This window comes from Telmatherina bonti (assembly GCF_933228915.1).
Source record: "Telmatherina bonti genome assembly, chromosome: 12".
NCBI classification, from domain to species: Eukaryota; Metazoa; Chordata; class Actinopteri; order Atheriniformes; family Telmatherinidae; genus Telmatherina; species Telmatherina bonti.
The window spans coordinates 11,219,468-11,237,050 of record NC_136610.1 but is presented as its reverse complement, the minus strand read 5'-3'; the positions used below and the strand labels follow the sequence as shown (position 1 = coordinate 11,237,050).

At 39.6% G+C, this 17,583-nt stretch overlaps 1 protein-coding gene across 1 annotated transcript in view; it reads right to left on the bottom strand.

Moving 5' to 3' along the window:
* Nucleotides 1-1,390: 1,390 nt before the first annotated feature.
* Nucleotides 1,391-17,583, bottom strand: part of slc36a1 (solute carrier family 36 member 1) — a 69,267-nt gene continuing 53,074 nt past the window's right edge. The window contains exon 12 of the mRNA XM_079249752.1: nt 1,391-1,706. Within this exon, the coding sequence (XP_079105878.1) occupies nt 1,432-1,706 (275 nt within the window). The 3' untranslated portion in view covers nt 1,391-1,431. The remainder of the gene's footprint in view (nt 1,707-17,583) is intronic.

Here is a 17,583-nt window from a genome sequence, read left to right as displayed (position 1 = left end):
TCTGTAGGGTGTGCGAAAGTGCAAAAATCTGCTAAAGCTGCTTTCAACACAAGCAGTAAATAAAAATAAGCACTTTCAATTGCTGAGTTTGGTTGTTGTGACACTACTTGATGCATTTATTAAAAATATCAATCTCATATGTCAGTGGGTTTCAAACAGGTTGGGAGTCCCATGAGTGTCACAAAATAATTTCAGGGGGTCACCAGATAAAGGTAAAAAAAAAAAACCAAAAAAAAAAACGTATAGGCTACACATATATATATAAAAAAAAAAAAAAAAAAAAAAAGTGGGATTTTTGTCAGGGCTGTCAAAATGAATCCTTTTTAATGCAGAGATGAATCTGTGAGGTTAGCATCTTAATTCTTTAACACGTTAACATAAAAGAAGAAAGAAAAGGTGATTTGGGCCTGGCAGGTTGTTAACAAAGCTTTACATTTAGAGGATGCTGCAAGATGACCTATTTGATCATTCATATGACTGAGGAGGAAACAAACACCAATTTATGTTCTCTTTGGTGTCGTAGCTTGGAAAAGTTTGGGAAAGAGTGTTATAGAGGATTTGTAAGAGTGATAATCAAGTGCAAATTAACTGTTGGTCAGGCTAAAGAAGCATCCCAAATTATCAGGAACATCTGAGCACAAAAACACATAAAATCCGGTGTAATCGACTTCTTGGAACTTCATGCCTGTTACGGCAAATATGCCTGATCTGCTATGAGAGCTAAAGGAAATAATAAAAAAAAATCTTATATTTATTACATTAAATCTATAAATGTAATCAGAGACAATTCAGGAGATGTAATGAGCAAAATTGAAAAGCACAATTTTCACCCAACCAACGTCTTCAACTCTTCATCAAAGAATAAATTTCTTTTTCTTTTCACAAAAGTGATTACTAAATGAGTTTATCTAAAGTTTGTGAAATGGATCACCATTTCATTCAATAAGGCATAAATCAAAGTGCATTATTTTTGTCTTCCTTTTGTGTTTTTCTAAAGGAGCTAGTCGACGGCTCAACTACTAGAAGCTGTAAATGGGCAGCTGTTTGGGACGAGGGTCAGCGACAGTGCCGAATCTGGATGTTAAAACTTATAACGATTATTGAGGTAGGTTGATTTTCTGACTGAAACACTCAATATCTGAATATATTCAGTCTGTAAATATTATATATTACCTCTGAATATCCTCTAAACTCTATTCATCTCCTCCATGGAGGAAGTTTTGAGTCTGTGATTTAAATTTACTGTTGGACTGAGCTAAATAAAAGAGGCTTTGTTAAACCTGACTGTTGGACACAAAAGGACGGTGAAACAGGTGATGTAATAAAATTAATATCCATGTCTGATGGCAGAAAATCAGAATAGAGATAAAAAAAAAAAAAAGTGCCCTAAAATGTTTTAAAATGGCCTGTGCCAACAGTCACTTCACGTCATCACTGCACCATGTAGGTGGAGAGAGTCTCTTCGTGCTTGAGCCCGTTACGGGCGATGATTTGCTCGATGGCGATGTAGGTTCCTGCGAGGAAGCCGATCAGCCCCACCACGCTGATGATAAGGTTCTTGATGGTCACCAGCGGTGACAGGCCCTCCGTGTGGAAAGCAAAGAGCTGCAGGATGGGTGGAAAGATAAGCGCCAGGAAACTGCTGCTGACTGAGCCTACCAAGGAGATGACAAGGTCCAGCTCCGGTATCATGATGGCGAGGGCACCTGGATGAGGCAGAGGAACAGAAAAAGAAGTTGTTCATGAGTCAGATATCAAAATGATAAATGTACATTTAATATATTAAACATGTTGATGAAATTCATTAAACATTCACACATTTGTCTCCTGGTTTTCTCAGAGTTTAGACATACTGGATGGAAAACCTGGATTTACAGCCTGTTTGCTACGTCACAAGCAGTTTGCAAGCTCAGCATGCCCTTCATTTATATTATTTTAGTGACTAAACAGAGAAACGCAAGCAGTGACTTGCCATGTGTGAAAGGCAAACATACAGAGGGTTGGAAATAGTTTAGGATAATATTAAAGACTGGTGCAGCATTCAGTCAATGCTTTCCAGAGGACTGATGAGCACTAAGGCTAAAAGGAATTAGAGAAGGATCAACCTCTGCCATAGAGAGAGTAGGATTTGGCAGCATGTTTGGAAACTTTAAGCCAAAAAACGCTTTATTTACAGTTTAAGAAATACAGGCAGACTGTTGCGCCAGGATAATGCCTTGTTTGAGTACCAGCAAAAATCCACACTTTTCCCATCCAGCCTAAAGGCTGCCAAGATAGACTTTTATCAGAACAAGATCTGCAATGCTACCAACACACGATAACTATTCATAGCCTTTAACTCTTTTCTTTCTCCACCACCTGCTCAGCAACCCACTGTGCTGACTGCAGGAGTGTTTGTATCCTATTTTACTGAAAAGGTTGCTACCATCAGTAGCCCTGACCAACTCAGTTTGCCACATTTAGCTAGTGGTGCCTCACTCTGCTCTTTCCCCCCTCTAAATGAGGACAAAGTCACTAAAGGTCTATTAAACTCAAAACCCACTACCTGTACTCTTGATCCAGTCCCTATAGACATCCTGCAGAGCTTTCTACCTACAATAATATCTGCTGTAACCCATATTATCAACTCCTCTCTCGAATCTGGAGTCTTTCTTTCCGTCTTCAAGCAAGCTCGGGTACCTCACTGCTGAAGAAGCCCACAATCAACCCAGTCCAGGTTGAAAGCTACTGACCAATCTCACTGGTTTTGTTCATGTCACAACTACTAGAATGCGCAGTCATCAGTCAGGTTTCACAGTTCCTCCATGGTAAAAACTTGTTCGATCCATATCAGTCCGGTTTTAGGCAAAGTCACTTCACTGAAATTGTTCTCCTGTCTGTTACTGATTCCCTGTTACTTTCCAAATCCACTGGTCAGTCCTCAGTCCTAATTCTGCTGGACCTGTTTGCTGCTTCTGACACAGTCAACCATCAGATTCTCCTTCCCACACTCTCAGAGCTTGGCATCTCTGGATCTGTCCTCTAATGGTTCCCCTCATAGGAAGATCTTTTAGAGTATCTGGCAAAGGGAAATGTCCAAATTGCATGGGTTGAAAACATGGGTGCTCCAGGGACTGGTGCTTGGCCCTCCTCTCTTTTCATTATATACCTCTTCACTTTGCGCAGTTATAAGCTCTCACGGTTTCTTCAACCACTGTTATGCTGATGACACTCAGCTTTTCCTTTCCTTCCCACCTGATGACACCACCTTTTCAATGAGATCAGTGTGCCTTGCTGATATCTCTGCATGGATGAACGGTCACTACATTCAACTAAATCAGTCCAAGACTAAGCTCATTGTCGAATCAATCCTGCCTTACCTATGCAAATAAGTGTGAAGCGCGACTTTTTAAAAAAAAAAAAAATTTTTGTGAAGTTTGACTATCACACTTGTGCTTACGTCTGCTGCATGGAATCTTGGTATTATAGTGGACAACCAGTTGACTGTTAGGGTCCATGTTGCCTCAGCTGCCCGCACTGACCAATTTGCTCTCTACAACATCAAGAGAATCAGATTGTACCTGACCGAAAACATGACGCAGCTCTTGGTCCAGGCTCTGGTCATTTAACGCATTGACTACTGCAATTCCTTACTGGCAGGTCTGCCTCTATGCTTGGTTAAACCCCTGCAGATGATTCAGAATGCAGGAGCATGTCTGGTCTTCAACCAGCCCATGCCCATGTCACTCTGCTGCTTATCACGCTTCACTGCCTTCCAGTTGCAGCGTGCATCAAACTCAAAATCTTGCTAGAATAGGCTAGAAATGAATAAGCAAGTGTCAGTACACAAAGCAGTGCTGTCATCTTCAAATGTTATTAATTTTTTTTTAACCACCAATAATAGTAAAATCATTTTTGGCTGCATGTAGCAAACATCTCATCTTTTCTTTTTTTTCTAACCAAAAGTTTATCTTAGAAAATGAGGCATATCTCATTCGTTGAAATGTTTCATTTCAACAATTGTGCTATTTCCTCTGACAATCAAACAAGTTCAAATTGTTTTCTGTAGTTTGGTTATTTGAAAAGGTTAAGCTTTAACAGCCTTATGATTACTTCACTTCTCTGTGCCATCCATGGTCCTGAGCATTCCTAAAACTTTGGAGTCTGAATTTTATTGAACTGAAAATGAGGTTACATAACATGGCAGATAAAAGGATTTTTATAATCTAATCAAATATTTTTAGCAGATAAATGGAGTAGCAAGCAGGTGTTGCACCTGTAGACAGCAACAAGTGAAGTCTATTTAGTCTGCTCTTGATTGTCAACAGGTCTGCTTGTTCTGCGACTTCACACTAATTTGGGTTGCGCTCCGTAAATTGCTGTGGTCATTATTTAAATGAGCCAGATCACATCTGTGCTCAGAAGCGAGTGTGCTGTTACCAGAGCTCCTACGGATCCGCTGTTGTTTAAAATGAATAAAAAAAATATATAAAAGCCCCACCTACACAAGGTAGGCTGTTCGAATGTCAACTCAACGCTATGATTTTAAAGAGAACTTGTCATATCTGTCCACATTAAAAATCACCTTTTGCTTTGTTTATCACATGTGATTTCAGAGCCGTTTCAAATTTCCTCTCACGCTGACGGCGCCTCTCAGATAAAAAGCTTCATAATTGGTTGAGGCATTTTTGATGCGAGCTTAAAGCTATTTTACTCATGCATAAATATGCACTCCTGGCATCGCAACTTGGGCCTCGCAATCATCCTGAAGCTCCCAATATCAGCGAATAGAAAGCAGCAAAAAATGATTGCCTTTTAAATTTGGTGATCACAGCATTCTGCTATACAGTCTCTCGAGTACAGACCGTCTTTTTTCATCTAAACAATGTTGTGTCTAAACAATGTTTTTTTTTCATTTAAAAGTTCAAGTTTATTTATAAAGCACATTTCTACAGCAGCAGCTGCCCAAAGTCCTGAACAATAAAACAACAAACAACAACACTCCACAAATTAAAATTAAACACTGCACATTAAAAAATAAAAGTGACACAAGAGGCAGGAGAGTCAGAAAAGGGGCAAGAAAAGGTTTATAGAACAGAAGGAATGTTCTGTGATGAAGGAAGGGAAAGGGAGAAGGAGTGAAAAAAGACGGATGGGGTCAAAGCGATGATGGCGAGTCCAGAGGAAAGAAATTAATAAGGAGACTGGAGGGATTCCCACTGGTTTCAGACAAAACTGTGGATGACAAGATTGTTTTTCATGCGGCAGTTTGAGCTGAAATCATGCTGCTAAAATCATAGGGGACCAGAGCAGAGTCACCTTGACAGGTTGCTATGGAGACGAGAATAAACAGCAACAACCGGCCGTGCAAAAACAATTGTCTGCTTTGAGATGCAGCTTCATTTAGCTCAAACTGAAGGGTGCGTGTCCATCCCTGCTTAACGGTGTGGAATGTCTGCACAAGGATACATCTGAGAAAAACACACACACATACACACAGTCTTCATCTCAGACCGTGTCCGTTGCCATCTTCTCTGTTGTGAGCTGAGAGGACAAGTCAGGTGTTCTTGTTCTCTCTGTGCGTCGGTCACACATTACCATCAGCTGATAAAAGACTCTTTGAACCATAATCAATCGCTTGCCAGTGCATGTTCAAGTCCGTCAAATAAACCTACGGGACAACGGCAAGGTCGAGTTTTCATGTGACGAGTGTGCCGAAAGCACCCTGCTGCCACGTGCTCCCAGAGCGTAAACCTGCCACTTCTGGGGATGTGTTGTTGAAGGGTGCTATTCAAACTGCATTTGAAGCTTTCCAAGCCATCAAACAAGGCAGGCTGGTCTGTGAGAGAGGACTGTGGGGGGGGAGTTGGAGATGGGAGAGAAGGGGGAGAAGAAGCACGGCCAACTTAAAGAATATGCTGAGCCTTCACAGCAAATAAACCACAAGGCTGTAGCTAAAAGGCTTGCTGCTGTCCCCTGAGAGAGAGAGGCAGAAACGGGATCATCAGGCAGCTTCAAAGGGCTGGGAGTGGTACGCTCCCAGCACGCTAATTTGGCTGCACAACCTCCGATCTTACAGAAACAAAGCAAAACTACTCAATTTTCTTTCCACTTACTGGAGCTTTGGTATGCCATAGAGCATCCTGCTTACTGTGAATGACAAAGACAACCACAGAGGGAGGGAGAAGATGAGGCTGAGGATGAGGATGGGGGTGGGGTAAAGTCAAGAGTGAGGATAGTAATGTCAGCTTCAGATGGAGAGGTAAATTAAAAAGGTGCGAGATAAAAGAGACCAGAATCAAAAAGCCATTGAACGAACAGATGTCAAACTCTAAAATCTCACCCAACAAATACCAGCTATCTGATTTATGTACGTAACTCGATCTCGGATTTGTAACACAATAGAAGCGTATCTAAGCACAGGATATAGCAATATTATCAAAGTGTAAAGCCCTCATGATCACAGAAAGTCTCTTCAGTGTCAGACTTCAGAGATCTTTGAACATTATGGAGCTCCTTGCTCCATTTTATCTCTAATATGTCACTAACGCTTTTTTATTCTTTATTCCTCTAAGTTTTGTTTCTTGTAACAAAATTACCCAAGCAAAATGATTTCTTCCAAACCCAGTAATGAAAACATGCTGAATTCCTATTTTTTGCAGAAAAAGTCAGAAACTACAGCTCATTTCTTCAGATTTTTCTTTCCAGCAGCACGATCTTCTTGTGATCTTTTAAAGTAGTCTCAAGCAATAGTTCTCCAGGCTTTCTAAAAATCCTGCATTAGATGGCAAACCACATCCATGAAGCAGACTTTCAGAGTATAGGGTCGAGGACTTGAATCAAAGGGGCTGAATGTGTCTAAAATCGCATCATTTCTTCCCACAGCAACACCGGTTGATAAACAGAAAAAAGGGGATTTGCAGCAACAAGAGGATTCACAAAAAGTCATTCCCTCAAACCTTGGTAATATAACCTCAAAACGTTTGAGTAACTGGACAAGTGGAGGGAAAATAAAGAAGTGTCTGAACAAAAACAAAACTACAGTAACTAAAAAGAGTCCCGTTCTATAGAAGTGGTCTGTGATCATCTTTACAGAGAACAAAACAAAACACAGCCGAAGACCATTGCAAAGTCTAGTGAACCACGCTTAAAAACCATTTAAAGAAATGACTAGAAAACTTGTCTAAAAGGCTGAGCTGAAGAATATAAATGGCTTCTCTACATCTGTACTTGCTTCATATACTGTATATCTATTTATGTTGAGACATGTTTCAAGAAACTGCTGCACTTTCCCTCTGAAAATATATAAAGAAATGATTTGGTAAAAAAACAAAAAAAACAAAAAAACAACTACTGAATATAGAAACATTCCTTCAAACTAAGGCTACGTTCAGACTGCAGGGCTTGCTGCTCATATCGGATGTTTTTGTGAAATCCAAATTTTTTGAAAGTCTGTTCACATTTCCGATCAAATGTGACTTTTATGTGATCTCCTGTGTGAACCTTATGCGCACCAGAAGCATCCCGCATGCGTAGAAGACACGGCGACGTGCAGTGAGCGTGCGTGTGACGTCTTTGTGTTTGCAGAAGTAAATATGGATGGCAGCAGAGCATTTGCTATTTTAAAAGTTTTGTCCAAACATAAAAGTAAAAAAAAAAAAAAAAAAAGTTAAATGTTTTGTCCAACCGTAGCCAGAACGTTGTGAATGGGTCCGTTTTAAGGAGACGTTTACGGAAGACGAAAGTAAAAGTTTTGGTCAAGGCCTTTTGTGGAGCTGTGGCAGCAACAACTGTAGAGAGAAACGTTTGGGTACGGAGTCGCAGTCAGGATTGGTGGGAGAGTGATGTGACCGCATTTACCGATAAAGATTTCATAAACAACAAACACAGAATAATGACGTTTGTCGTGGATTAACGTGACCTGACCGTTCAGACTGAAGTCGCATGGCAAAAGATCAGATACATATCGGATTTAGGACCACATATCCAAGCGGCCTGGGTCGCATTTGAAAATATTAGATCTGTGTCGTTCAGACTGTTAAGAAAAGATCGGTTACAGGTCGCATCGGGGCAAAAACATCGGATTTACGTCACTTCAGCCTGTACTGTGAACGTAGCCTAAGTTGACTCCTATTTCAGTAAAGCGATTAGCAACAAAATGGCAACTTTCTTTGATGTTATTAGAGACAGATGTGAAAGCAGATATTGTTTATTCTTGTCAATGAGCAGCAGGTGCTGCGGTAGGCCCTCCGTCGTCCAAAAGCCCTCACAAGAGGCCCGTTGTAGTGCAGCAACAGTCCCAGCTCCCAGTCGAAGCAGGAAATGTTCACATCTACTCCATGTCCAAACTGAAAAGCTGCCAATGGCTGATTCCAGCTTGGCGTAATGTCAGATTTTAATGCCTTTTAATGTAGACTGTAGGCCAAATAATGAAAACCTTTACTGTTTTCAAATGTTTTTTTTTCATTAATTAACCAGCACCATCCTTGTTTACAGCATTGAGTTTGAAATTCTGTTATTATCCACAATGCTTGGAGATTAGCCACCATTCAGTACAAAAACCAACAAAGCTTTAGTTTCAGTCTCTGGGTTACAACCAAATGAGTGCGAACAGGTTACATGTTATGTGCAACATATTTTGATGTGAATATTGTATGAAAATCTAAGCTGAGAATTCATTAAAGCTTTGTACTAATAAAGTAGGTGACTATTTTTAATGCTTTTAACAGTCACATTCAGGATGTTATTCAACTACAAAGACTGGTGGGGTTTTTTTTTCCCACACCCATCAGCATCAACAGAGAGATTTGAAGAAGTTAAAAAAAAAAAAAAAAAAAAACGATAGCCAGAAGAAGGAAATAAAAGGATGCACGCAGAGCTGAGGAGAGAAGTAGGGATCTGGCAGCTTTTAACTTTCAGCAGCAGGCAGTTTCTCAACCAAGCCCACAGCTTTTTAAATCCGCTGAGAGAGACAGCTCTTTATCCAGACAAAGTCAATTTTCTCCAGAGCTACAAAGCCATGACCAGCAGTTGGGATGCTCTGAGGCTGAATTAAGGATGGATAGAGAGGCCCAGAGCTCTCTTTTCTACGTAGTAAACCAGAATGTACGGAAGGATGTCCAACTATCTTCTTTCTTCACCTTCCCACCAGCTAACACCACCCAGGAAGGAGCTACAGGACCAGGCTGCCTCCAGCTGAGGGAGGGCCACAGCAGACTTTTATTAAACCCTCCTGGTGTAGGATGATCTTCTGCTTGGTGTACTGTGGCTCATTAAAGATGTAGTTGGGCCCAGTTTGCCCAGCAGGCTCACAGGTTGTTTCATCTGAACTGTTGGGATCTACATAAGCTACTATTAATTAACTCAGGATGGGACTACTCAGTGCAGATCCACCAGCAGCATCTCAAACTTCCACAGACAGAGGATCTGATTTAGCAAAAGGTGAGAACAACAGACAGTGCCTTTTTAAAGCAAAAGCTAAAATACTCCCCAGCCAACGATTTGCTTACCTTGCCGTATTGTTCCAGTTACAGCAGATCCAGAGCTGTCCTTGAATCAAGCTGTGCTCTGAAATTTGTGAACCTTTCAGAGATCCCTAAATCTCAACCTGGGTATGGCCAGCAACATCAAAGTTATTAAAGCAAACAGGAGCTACCTCTGATGCAGCAGAAGTGGCATATGTGTTCACTGAAATAGACTCTCTGGGGTGTTGGGCTCTCCAGCAAAATCAAGAGAAACTGCAGGTCTCTGGAGATGTCAGGAGGGCTGCGGCTCAGGAGGTAAGGCCAAAAAGAAGGTCAGTGGTTTGAGATATATAGATATATGATAGTATGTAGACCGTTAAAGCTAAGGATCAAACCACTGACCTTCTTTCTGGCCTTACCTCCTGAGCCGCAGCCCGCAGCTTCATGATGTTTATAGACCTTTGGTGACTACCATAGAAACCACCTTGTCAGTGACTTATCTACGAAGTATAAAGAAGTCACACTATAAACTCTTAAATATGCTGACAAGCATATTCTCTTCAGTCGTGTGTAGAGTACATCACCTAACTAAACAGCGTTATCTCTTATGATCATTACCATGGCATTAAATTCACCTCCTCTGCTGCCTCATTTGAATAATTTCACTCCTCTCCCACCCCCTTTTTGTCCTAGATTTCTGTACAAACATGACCTCTGGCTCACCTCTCTGTTCTCTGTAACACTTTATCTCTGAGTTGACTCAGCAATCAAAGTTTGTCCTTACCCTGATGAGTAAGCAGAGCCTGCAAAACTCTTCTCCAAGAGCCTACTGGATTAATAACTTTGCAATATCCCTTTAAGGAGCAACATTACAGTCCCATTGACTCTTTTGAAAATGAATAACAAAGATGCAATACTGAAATTAGACGTCTAAAGCAGAGCTACTCAGTTCAATCTTATAAAGGCAACAATCCTGCATAATTTCAAAGTGTGCCTGCTCCAACGCACCGGACTCAAATACTGAGTCACTGAGCAGATCCTCACAGGATTTTGGAGCCATTCACCACAGTCCTCGTGGGACCAAATTGAGTAGTCCTGGTCTAAAGAAAGGATATATTCAAATCTCTGTCAAAGAAGAAAGGCTGAGTTACCATCGGCTGGTTATGGGGAAATGTGGCTCTGGAATCTGTCACTTTCTCACTTTCTTTTCCACTCTTGGTCCAAAAATGTTTTTACCGCATTAATTTGGAAAAATCAGCAATTGTGTGCATGTTTAAAATGGTAAGTGTAATGATATCTAGTTGCTGGCATGTGGTAAAGTAAAATAAAGTAGCAAAATGATTCTCCAGACTGGGTGTCATGACTGTTCTCAGCCATGAGGATGCTGTAGTACAGCAACAGCATCAGAAATAAATATAAGAAATGTCAGTGTATTATTGTGGGTGAGCACAGTTTTACAATCAAATGGTAGTGCTTTAAAGGAAAAACAAAGTCGAAAACGTAAAAAACTCAATATTAAATAGTGTTAAAAATGTTGAATAACACTTATTCTGAGATGTAGAACAGAGAAACTTGTGGGGTGGGCTACCTTTTCTGCAGTACAACTTTGTACCACTAGATGGGATGTGAGCTACCACAGTGTCTTCTCTGTACTGCACAAAAAGAGGAAACCATGGCTGGTGTTGGAATACCACACTGGGGATTTCAAACTCTAGTCCTTGAGGGTAATTGTTCTGTAGGATTAAGGTGCTTTCCTGGTCTCCAACACACCGGATTCAAAGGAAATGGATTCAATAGTTGAGATCTATCCAATGACAAATTAATTTGAGTCAGGTGCGTTGGAGCAGGGATAAATCTAAAGCCTGCCGGACACTGGCTGTTGAGAACTCTAGTTCTAGTTTGTTGTAAACAGACTGGATATTACTGACCAGTTAATTTGGTAAAAGTGTCCTGAGCATCACTAGTGTATCTCAAGCTAATGTGCTACACGCAAAAAAAATCCAGTTTATACAATCAATTAAAAATATACCAAAAAAGGAAAACTTCATAATATAATGTATTTAAAAGTGAGGTTTGGTCTTTAATAAACAATTCTTACATATTAAACGATGAAATGTAAAACCAATCTTGAATATTATGTAATAGCAAGCAGGAAAATATGGTAGATTTGATTAACTCTCTTTAGTTTTCTTTTAGTGAAATGATGAGTTGTGGAGTGAGCCTTAAACTCTCACATCAGTCATGTATATATTCCCTTCCAGCCAACGTGAGTCATCATGGCTACAGCACAAAATGAAAAGAAATTTAATTTGAAGAAGAAGCGTTATATATCAAGGCAAGGACGCACACATATCAGTCGCCTGCAGAGAAGTGCAAACATTTTCTTGCAATGTAATTACAAACATTTGTTGAAGGAGGTGGCTGTGTCCTAACTAAACTTCTTCTGTATTTGGGAGAAAATGGTTCAGATTTCTCAGGGAATTAAATGGAACACTTCAGCCCTTAGGATATGCTGTGAAAGCAATCAAAACCACTAGCCTGGGAAACAGGAACGTACAATCCCAGTTATCAATTCAAAGCTGCCAATTCAATTTATCGTGGCTCATGGTTGTTTGAAATGACAAAAATACAAGGTAACAGAAGTTGTCATTGCGACTCTTCTCTTTGAGGGTATGCAAGGATTCATTTAGTCAGAAGGTGACAGTCTGCTGGAGGAACTGCAATCTATTCTATGTATGATGGCGACTTTACTTTTATTCAAACTTTAACTAGAAAAGCCTCAATACGATACTAAATATCTTCAGGGTACAATTACAAATGAAAATAAGAAAAATTAGATTAACAAAACATACGATGACTTACTGAGTGGCATATGCTTACAAGTAGTTTCAAGCTGATCGTCGCAGCAGTAAAACTAGTGAGTGGAAGATGGCGTGATGGGTACAAGTCCAGGTGGTCATATCCCCAAATTTCTGCCCTAAACTGACCAAAAATCATTGGAGTAACACTACAAATGTCATGGATTTATTAAAACTGGCCATTATCATACACTGTGCTGTGTGTTTATCGAAGAAAGCTTTTGGGTCTCAGGAAAGGCTCTGCAAAGCTCAAAGATAAAGATTCCCACAGAAGACACTCCTCCGCATCTTTCCGGAACTGCTTGGTTGTTTGTCAGCCTTTCCTCGTAGAATGAAGTTCTTAAGATTTTAAATCTGATCATCAGGTCACAGATGTACAGCACTGATCTGGGCAAATCCCAGTTTGGTCAGTGGTCATCAATCGTTTCAGAGACGTGACTTGTGAAGCTCATAATTATGTTCCAGTCTCTGGTCGAATACTTGCCGTGTTAGCTATTCTGGAGGAGTAGCGGGGGAAGAGTCAATAAGTGAAGGGCCGGAGTCAATCAGAGGATAAGGGATGGGTTCAGAAAATATAAAATAAGTAATAACTTTACAGAGAGCATGGCAGAGAAACAACAGTCAGTCCTCGAACTGAGCATTGGTTGGTTGAAGATTTGTGAGAACGAACCTGGTGCCATGGTATTTCCAAAGTTCAGTATTATGACAGATGCGAGAGGAAACAAAATACAGTTTTCTTCAAAGACAAGGTCATCAAAATAAATTAAATTCCCAGAAGGTATGTGGAGCACAGAAAGCTCCCCACGAGAAGATTTTTTTTTTTCCTTTTGCGTTACAAGGTAATAAGTTTTTCATTCTTATGCAGTACATTTGCGCTCCCTCACAGACACTGACTACATGTCTACAGGAGTGTTCACAGCCCGTTAAAGCCGTTTGATCAGTTCCTTTAGATTTTACTGGTCTGCATCTCTCCCTCTCAGCATCAAGTCAACATAACACACACATACACCTGACATTCTGTTAAAGCTGGGGGAAGGTAATGTTGGGGAGCTAGCAAGATGTAAAAGAAGCACCCTGTCTTGGCTCCTCCCCTTCTGGTTTTGCTCCTTGATTGATCCAACGCTGTTTTCCTACCTCCGCCAAGGAGATTATGTTTTTACCGGCATTTATCTGTGTTCAAGATAACTTAAAAATTTAGGGGTGGATTTTAATTAAATTTTTGCGAGTTGTTGGAAATGTGAAAAGCAAGAACAGGTTTAAGTTTGGTGGGGATCCAGATCCCCGTTTGGATCCAGGAATTTTTTAAATGCCATGGCGAAGGTTTGTGCTCTCCAAGTGCTTTTCTAGTTCGCAGCTTTTTCCACCAACAGTTTTCTCTTTCTCAGCTGTTTAGCAGGACGAGGCAAATAAACCAAGCCGGGTCGGGGAAGAAGCTTATAAAATATAATGAATGACCAACTTCAATTTGGCCTGAACGTTTTGATTGTTCAGAGTTTTTACAGATTTACAGTAAACTGAAGGGTCTAACTATATTTCTTATTGTTCATGATTACAAATTGTACAGACTACTATCAGGACGAGGAAACATTTCGCACAGAGTAAAAAAAAAAAAAAGTATCTGAGCAAGATTACCCACCCCAGCTTTAACAAAGGATGTATGTTGTAGTGCTTCAACAGAATAATTACAAGTGCTGACCAAGAAATTTCTTGTAATCTGTGTACGAATGCTGCTGCTTTAGTGATGTATCTTTGTGTGTTCAGGCAAGTTCAGCTGATACGATTTATTGATGTAAATATACCAATTTCAATTCATTTTCATGACTGATAGTGTAACCGCTCAGCTGCTGTTAATCATTGAAAATTAACACGTTAATTGCATAAAAAATGGGATTACATCATAATAGGCAAATGCATTATAGATTTCTGAGACTATTCTGTCTGCACTCTTCCTCAGAAGCGTCTGACTGCTGTAATGGGTCGTTGATCAGCTGTTTTTCCATCGCAGATCTGCCAGGTGAGGCAAACCAACTTAATTATAAAGTCATTGAAGAAGAGAGAGACAAAGACAAAAGATGAATTAAGGAGGAAACCGGAATAGAAATCAGAAAGGGATTCAAGAACACCATCAACAGGGATGAGGAAGCTTTTATTCTCGCACACAGAGAGGATACTGTAGTGAGCCCAACCTGGTGGATCTGTCAGGTCCATCAGGTTCATGGAATAACAGAATGACACGTCAGAATGATAAGATTATGCTTGGAACAAAAAGAGCAGATGCAAAAGGAACGCAAAAGAAAAGAAAAAGTCCCCAGTGTCCCCTGGGGGGCTCCGTAGCGATGAGTGTCATTGCAACATAAACAGTGGAGGGATAGGTGTCTGTCTTGGAACTGGGTCTATCATACTTCAACTACCAACCATGACATTTTCTTGGTAAATATATAAAATGTAGACATACCAAGAACTAAACAAGTGGATAACAAGGAGAGTTATTGAAGATTTAATATCTGACATTTTAGCAGAGGAGGTTCTCTAAAAACACTTTACTTCTAGTGCTGTATATGGATAGAGGTGCACGTAGACACGCAATACATGATTAGTGCTTGGATATTAACCTCTACTGTCGATTTAAGTGAAAATACCGAATAAAAACATCACGAAAAAAAAAAAAAAAAAACATGTAGTGACAAGCATGTGCTTCTTCTAAAAAGCATCCAACAAGCAATTTAATCTTTAAAAGCCTCTTGAGCCATGTAGTAAGCACTAACAGAGCGAAGTGTGTTTTGTTGACATGTATGTGTTAACACTTAAAAATTTAAAAAAAAAAAAAAAAAAAAGGCACGATATTACCCTGAGGGTGAAGTTAACAACAAACACAGGACTAATGTTTACCTTCTAAACCAAAGACGGCAATTGAGGAAATGATTGCACTACATTGTACAACTGTAGAAGAATATGATAAATATTGATGCTTGCTGTTTGTCTGGAGCCCGGTTTCATGAATAAATACATATCAGCCTGTTCTGAAACCATGATTTTGAAATAACTGATGTGGATCTTGAGAAAAATAAAAAGGCAGGCCATCGCGCGAGCAATCATGTTTCCAGAGTAAGATGGAAAAGGTCATATCAGATTATGAGTACAAAATGGTCACATTCATGAGCGGGCAGCGGCGGCAGGGAGATAGCAGCTGAAATCTCAGCTTAAGAAATGAAAAGGTTCTCATGTCTGCCTGCCATTCATCTTGTAAAGTATGCTGAAAACAAACACGGCTTTTAGTCCATCCAAAAATGTACGAGGAATAAAATCCCAGAAAATTACTTTTCTGCCAGCTTGTCTGACATCCAGTACGTGACTCATGTAGATCCTGAATAAAGAATAATTCTGTCTGTCAAGGAAATAATCACAACGTTCATAAAAAAGCTTTCAGTAAGCAACTTTAATATAATATTAATACATGAATAAAACCAAACCAGATATTTTGGTTCTGGAGCATGACAATCAGGCATTGTTTGGGTTTTTCTTTTTATTGGTGCCTCCTCTTTTTCTTTTTTTTTTCTTTTGGGCAGCGCATTGTGGAACATGAAAATGTCATCAACAGACCTTTCTAGCCTGCCATGTAATTTGCTGGAAATGGAACATTTCATTGTATGACACCTGAACGATGCCAAAAAATGAAACAAACACTGAAAAGATGTGCTGGAGTCAGTCAAATACCAATTACAGCACCAGAAACACAGGAGAGCTGCCCCAGAAAATGCACTGTTCACAGGTGCTTTCACAGAATCTGACAAAGGGGGGGAAAGGAGACACTCATTAAATCTACGTCTAGGGCTTGAAATTTTCATTTTTAAAAAAAATTATTAGACTTCAGATCAATTACAATACAAAACTATTTTATGTTTTGATGCTTCAGAGAAGTGGGGAACTAATTAACTTGAGAGTTACTGAAGAGACATGGTCAATTATCTTTGAGTGGACAATTTTTAGACAAGTAGTCATCCAAAGGTAGCACACGGTGGTCATAAAGGGATGGGTATGGTAAGTAACAATACTCAGATGGGCTGTGGTATTTATCAATACTCAGGTGGTGCTAAAGGGCCAGAAATATGTCATATGTCTCAACTGTTTCTTTTTGTCTTGTTCAGCATTGACGCAAGCAGAATAATGGTCTGGGTGCTGTGTTCTGCTGAGCACATTTGATTTGACAAGAGATTTATAGATATAGTGATCACCTTCATATTCTAAATTCTTATTTTATTTCTCTATTTATTTTAAATGAGTGTTATAAGTGTTTGGATTACAGAGTTTGCATTGTACTACTGGACCACACTGGAGAGGAGAGAATACGGATAGAAAGAGAACAGAAAAAATAAAAAAAAAGAGAAAAAAGAGAAGACAGTAGACAGAGACCAGACAGAGAAAAAACATATGGATATCTACATATAACCTGCATATAGTATCTATAGTCTACACAACGGCAGAGATGATGTTAAAAAACGCAAGGAAAAAACTCAAATTTGTGCCATTTTTGTGCCGCAGGACAGATGAAATGAGCACAGACATTGCTGAACAAGTTGTGTTCAAAATTCTAAATGTTTTTTCAATGACAGATTTAAAATAATTGGATGCCGATGGCACAACATTGTGCTTACTTCTGTTTCAAACCAAAAATGCTTTGAGGTGGTGAAGGAGTATTTGGCTGAAAAATTACTCCACTAGAGGTGCATTGCTAAAAAAAACATTAGACAACCATTGATCTAAAGTGCCAAAATATTCCCAGCATGTTACAACAATGCATTATAACTACAAAAGTCAAAACCTTGGTCAGTTGGTCAATAATTAAATTCAGCATAAAACATTTTCCTCATTTACTGACACCATGAAAATATGAGCTTAAGTCCCCAAGATAAAAAGAAAACACTTTGGTGAGAAAGTAGTGCCTAAAAGTAGTTTCCAAAGGGAAAACTAAATCAACCGTCACGGTATTTTTCCATGCAACTGCGACATCCACTGTTATCTTCATCATTAAACCTCATCTAAAAACTATGACATTTTAAAACTTCTTTGAATTAAAAGGCATAAACCCTAAAACGCAAGAGTATTAATTCATGTTTATATCAATAAATTATTTTTCCCTAACACCAAGGGAAGCCCTTTATATCTGTAGTGTTTTTAGATAAACGAAGCTTGTGCAAACAAAGTGGACGCACTGTCAAAAGGCCTTTCCTTTTTCTTCGACAAAAGAAGTCCAAAAAGCTAAACTGGTTCATTCTTTGAACAAC